The 6,000-nt window shown below is 48.4% G+C and overlaps 1 protein-coding gene across 5 annotated transcripts in view; it reads left to right on the top strand.

Moving 5' to 3' along the window:
• Positions 1-272: 272 nt before the first annotated feature.
• Nol4 (nucleolar protein 4) overlaps positions 273-6,000 on the top strand; it is a 348,181-nt gene continuing 342,453 nt past the window's right edge. For 3 of the 5 annotated variants that reach the window (XM_028774809.1, XM_028774806.1, XM_028774804.1), the window contains exon 1: positions 273-2,175. In XM_028774809.1, coding sequence (XP_028630642.1) covers positions 1,912-2,175 — 264 coding nt within the window. In that variant the 5' untranslated portion in view covers positions 273-1,911. Of the gene's footprint in view, positions 2,176-3,288; positions 3,395-6,000 lie in introns of those variants that run through there. The other 2 variants (XM_028774807.1, XM_028774808.1) reach the window with 2 other exon arrangements.

Below are 6,000 nucleotides of genomic sequence, written 5' to 3'. Positions count from 1 at the left end.
CTCCATGGAAACCCTGCTGGACTTGTCCCCCCACCTGGATGCCTCCAGCTCCTTTCCGCCACCTGGCTGCCGCCCGGCCCGCTGCTACCTCCTCCTGCCTCTAACCTGCAGCCTGCAGCATGCGCACTGCCCCCGGGATCCCTAAATGGGACAATTCTGCCCGTGACGTCAGCGCCCAGCCGTCTCCACAGAAACTTTTGTCCCATTGGCCAATCAGAGAGCTTGGAAGGGGCCTAGGGGTGGGGGGTGGGAGGAGAGGGGAGTGGGAGGGGTGGGGGTGAGGGGAGAGGCGAGAGGTTCAGTGTGTGGAGCTGCTCGCGCAGCGCCCGGGCTGTCAGTCCGGGCTGAGGCCGCCGCCAGACCTTCCTGGAGACGCGCACCCCCGCGCCCCACACACCCTCGCTCGACCACACACACACGCACACGCTCAGCCTGGCCGCGCGGGAGCCACTGAGCAGCCAGAGAGCCCCGGGACCCGCTCCGGGCAGCGGACCGAGCCGCGTTCCCACTGGGGCTTTAGCCAGGGAGACCGCAGCGAGCCTCCCGGGTGGACTCGGACCCCTCAGGAACGCGGCGAGGGTCCGGCCATCCGGCTGGCTGAGCCGATCCCTGCGACCTGCGCTGGCCTTGGCAGGGAGTGCAGTAAAGAGGAGCCGCAGCAGCGAGCAGGACTGGAACTCCGCTGGTTCCAGCGCCGCCGCGACACACGGGTGGAAATCCTAATGGAGGGATCGCTGACTTCCTTTGCTTGGGAAGATCGTCTGGAGCAACTCCGATTTGGCTCCTCTGAGCATCGGAGGGGGGGTCCATGACGTGGCAGGGGGAAAATAGACAACCGAAACCTCCCGCGTGAACTGCAAACTATAATCTAGGGAGGGAGAAGGACTGCTTTCTGCGTTTTAATTTCACGCAAAAAGGGTCAAGTGTCTGTGCGGTAAACTTATTTCCATGTCTTGTACCCACTTCAGCAGAATTCAGAGGGTTCTATCTTGGGGACAGCATCATCCCGAAGAGCCCCAGCCAGCGGCCTGTCTTCCTGCTCCCACATGCCCCGGACTGCATCCCTGTTTGGGGTACTCCATCTGTCCTATAGAGCTATGGTCAGGTATCTATGAATACTGGGCGAATTTCTGAAACCCAACTCTTACAACCTACCTGCGTGGCTGGAATTTAACCTAATACATCTGAAGAAATGGCATTTTGAGTCGTTTTTCGGATACCTTCTTTAAGATTCATATAAAACAGGATCTGATAGGCTTATCAACATGACAGGTAAGAACTTTCTGGCTCTCTAGTCCTGTCGCAGAGGAGGCCCAGGTTGAGCAGGAAAGAGAGAGAGAGAGTCCAAGGAGCCCTGTGCCCACTGAGGCTCGTCAGCAGAAGGCTGCTTTTGCTAGAGGCACAGCCCTGGCTCCTGGACCATCCGCTGGGGAAGCTTCTGGGGCGCGCGCCAGGAGACTGCCTTGCGCTCCACCTGCCCTGCCCTGGACACAGCCCTGGAGGCGAGGCATCGAGGGACCACCTCAAGTCAATATTGGGATTTTTAATAAACCAAGGAATGGGATTTTAATTATTCAGAAACCCAGCTCCTCTGGGCCAAATGCTGTTGGGATGGTGCTGATCGCACAGTATTAAAGGGACCGACCGCTAAGGGCACTAGAAAAGCGTCCAAGACATCCTTTGCAATTAGGAACGAGCCAGACTTGGTAGCACAGGGCATTGATTGCTGGTGCCCATCCGGACCCTCCTCCTCTCTCTGATCCTCCCCCCACCTCACCGGAGGCAGGCTCCCGCGGCTCGGCCGGGACCTCGCGTCCTTGCATCGTGGTCTGGGCTGCATATTTCATGAGCCCAGGGTGAACAGGTGCGAAGTGCGCTGGGAGCATCCGGCCCACGACAGCTCGGGGGAACATGGAGAGCGAGCGCGACATGTACCGCCAGTTCCAGGACTGGTGCCTTAGGACTTACGGGGACTCAGGCAAGACCAAGACGGTGACCCGTAAGAAATATGAGCGGATTGTCCAGCTTCTCAACGGCTCAGAGTCAAGCTCCACCGACAATGCCAAATTTAAATTCTGGGTCAAATCGAAGGGTTTCCAGCTGGGCCAGCCGGATGAGGTCCGCGGGGGAGGCGGCGGCGCCAAGCAAGTGCTCTTCGTGCGGGTCAAGACCACGGTGAGCCGCCTTCATTATTTGTCGGCTGGAGCAGCCCGGAAGGGAGGGCGGAGAGAGGGGAAGGCAAAAAGATGCTGGAGACTCTGTTGGCTCCTAGCCTCCCCCCTCCCCAAACCTCTCAACCCCCTCCCCAAGTCCTCCCCAGACGCAGTGGCCGGGCGTGATTTCCTTTCTAGAAAGTCTTTCTGGCCTTTTATTTAAAAGCGATAGCGAACCTGCAGAGCTGGCGGCCCTCCCTGCCTCAGGGCTGCGCTGCGGGACTGTGGCTGGAGCTTGTCTTCACCGCGTCGGGCCGCGCCTGCCTTTCCCTCCCGGCCAGGCCATTGTCCCACGTTATTCGCTGAGAGCCTGGCGCGTGTCCTACCTCCATCAGGGCGCATAAAGGCCAGGCTGGAAGCCCAGCCACACGCTCTGATAACAAGCGAGGCTGATGGATAGGTTACTGTGTCTCCTCGTTGGCACAAAGCCCGAATGTGGCGGTTGAGGTGGATGTGGGGCTTTCCCCAGGACATTATCGAGTTTTGTTGAGAGAACGCTGGCGGGGAGACACAGGACAAGTCCGCGCGCCTTGGTCGCCCCCTGAGATCCTAGCCGCGACTGTTTGGTTGGCAGATCCAGTCCTGGACATTCCTCCTCCCCGCCCCCCATCCCCTTCTTCACTTGTACCGCTGAAGCTTCCTTAGCTAGGCGATACACAACAAAGAGAGACGGTTTGGGGCGCGATCAGATGGTATATTTGTTCCTTTTTCTGGGATGGTTCTTGTCTCCTACCCACAAAGCTGTAGTGAGCGAGGAACTGGCTGTGAGAGACCGGTGTATCCCATTCTAAATCGCAGATGCCTGTGGGGCTGGGAGGCTGCCGCAGCATCCTCTTCCTTTGCGCGAAGAAGGGAACAGGGGGATCCAAGTAAGATCTCAGGTCAGATGTTTAACACCTAGCTGTCTCATACGGGGTACTCACCTAGAGTGAGCAGTGTGGAGGAGCCATCTGGCACCCTTTGTATTTTTGTCTCGCATTGGGATTCGTTGAGCTTTGCTCCTTCCCCCCAATCCCCACCCCCCTGACTTTTACGGGAGACTGTTTCCCAGTGCACAGGTCCCTGAGGATGCTTAGAAAGAAGGTTTCTGGAGGAGAAGGCTATGTTCTCTCTAAGGTGCATGATATTGGAGATTTATCCATGAAAGGCTCTCCCAAGCTCCGTCTGGAGGACTCTCTCAGGTTTGGAAAGCAGCTTTTGGTTTCCCACGATTAACTGGGAATGGTTGCTGGAAGGATGGATGTTTCTTTGGGGATTTTATATGGAAAATGTGGAAACAAAGGCGAATTGGGAACACAGAAAAGTTTCGTTTCCTCTTTCTTTTTTTTTTTCTTGACGTGCAGTTTTTGAAAGGTTTGCAGGAGGTAGATACAAAGGATGCTTTTGCTTTCTCCTGTAGCCCAGAGTGCTGCTAATGACAATGGTGAGGTGTTTGCTTGTCTTGCTAGATGAAAGACTAGGTTGGCATTAGTTAGAGTATGGTTTATTTACATCTTCATGAGCCAGAAGTGTGTTGCAAAAAAGGAATTGCTTTGTTTCACTTAAATAGAGTCTAATATCAAGAACTAGTCAGGAAAATAATTTGTCGTTAAGCAAAGTGAATTAGAATTCTGAGTGAATAAAATGTGAATATATTTTAAACTACTGTTTTACTGTGGTCATATATAATTATTATATATTTTATATCATTGCTAGCTAGAAAGTTTTCAGGATTTTTTGTTCTTTTTGTGTTAAATTTAGATGCTCTGTTTTGGTTCAATAGTTCATGTTTGTATTGATTTGATTACAGCCATTATATGTGTTAGAATATGTGTCCCTTTGAAGACTAATTAAAATTACAAAAAGCGTAAATTCTATAAAGGTTGTAGAGACACCAAGACAATCGTGGGCGTCAGCTATTCAAACCAGCATTCACATGCTGTGACACCCATATTTTCATGTCAAAAAAAAATAAACGTGGGGCTGTTAGAGAATTACTGCTAAGACGTCTAACAGAGAGTGACAGCTGCAGGAGGGATAATAATGTAGCACGTGTTTCTCTTTTCAGTAAGGATTCCATATATTAATGAGAGACAATGTCGTCTGCCAGGTGATATTGCTAAATGATTTCAGTGTAGTATTTAAAGCACTCTCTATTCCATTCAAGCCGATTTGAAATGTGGGATAGGATTTTAATTCATGAGCTCTTCTACTGTTCTTTATGAAACATTTTCTGAGCTCCTGACACAGAATTCTAGGCTCCACCTTCTCTGAGAGGCAGCCAATCACAGTTTCTACCAGATAAAAATAAATAAAATATTCCTTTTATCCTCTTTCCCAAGGTCTGAACACATTTCCCTCTAAAAACCGTGTTCATTTGTCTTCATCATGGCACAAATACAGTTACCAAAAAGATAGAGAGATGTTTTCTTCTCATTAAAAGCATATATTGCATACATTGGGTGAAATGAAGAACTGCCTTTGAGTGATATTTTCAAGTAGATATGGGGAGTTATTCTGCTCCTTGGGTCTGAGGGATGCTGGCTAGCTTCTCTGTCAGTGAGATATGCTTCGCTCCTGGTGTTGCATTAACCCACTGCTGCTGATAATTAGACATCATTACTACAGCAAAAAGGGAGAGAGAAAGAGGAGAGGACTGGCCTGAGCTAATTAACTGCTTTCATTTAATGAAAGAGAGACAGAAAGCAACTGGGAGGGTACACAAGAGCAGAATAGACACACTACATGGACTTAATTGCAGTGAGACTGTGTGCCAGTCTCATAGAGGAGCTGGTTCTTTCTGCCTCTTATTTTCTGCAGAGAACACATGCAGCTTTGCAGGAACTCTTGCCCTTGACCCTCCAATAGAAGATGCAAATACTGGTTTAAAATAAAAATCGCCAACAACTGGAAGAGATAAATAAACCCTTTAATATTTATCCTAGCCAGATCTGAAGCTGAGGGAACTTTCTGTCACTGATGTTTAGATAACTCAGTGACCTAAATGACACACTATTTGGTCACTAAGCAACACCATCCAGCAACTCAGCCATTTTAGGTTGGGATGGGGACCTGGATGTGTACTTGTAAGCAGTTGGCTTAGAATCCCATCTGTTTATATTTTGTTTCATTCCACATAACCACTCTTAGTACATTGTTTTTACTAAAGGTGTAAGAAATTCTGAAGAATGAAAGAAGGGATGCCTTAAAGCTCTGAAAAGAAACAACAACTCAGCAAATATCCGACAATGATTGAAACAAACTCAGAGATAATTTCAAATAAATTGGAGTATGGCTGTTCTTTGTACTGCTTTGATAGTTCATAGAAGCTTTTGATCCTGCATGACATTTTGTTTTCTGACAATTAACTGAAAAATAGTTACAGTCTGAATGACCACAATACATTATATCACTTAATAGTATGACTGGTAAGTTAAAAATAAAATGAAAAAAATCTATTCAATCTTTCTGCATTTTGACAAATGCATTCTTATAGTTTTGAATACCTTTATTATGTTGAATAGAACATTAATGAAAATTTGGTAGTCTCATGTTTGCAATCCTTTTAGTTTTAAAGTAGTTAAGACAGAAACTGAATAACCAAATCATAGAATATTTTGACCTATATTTGCAAGGAAAGATATTGAGGTGTAAATTTTGTCTAACTGTATGCTGCCATCTCTATTTACTTTACTGTGGAGCCTAAAATGCATTTTCCTTCGCAAATGAATATGCAGTATCTTTAGTGATATGATTTTAAAATGATGATTTATTCAGTCCTGCAATCTGTAACCTCAGAGTTCATATT

Source organism: Grammomys surdaster, unplaced genomic scaffold (genome assembly GCF_004785775.1).
Source record: "Grammomys surdaster isolate TR1022 unplaced genomic scaffold, NIH_TR_1.0 243, whole genome shotgun sequence".
Classification (NCBI taxonomy): domain Eukaryota; kingdom Metazoa; phylum Chordata; class Mammalia; order Rodentia; family Muridae; genus Grammomys; species Grammomys surdaster.
This window is presented reverse-complemented; position numbering and strand designations above follow the sequence as displayed.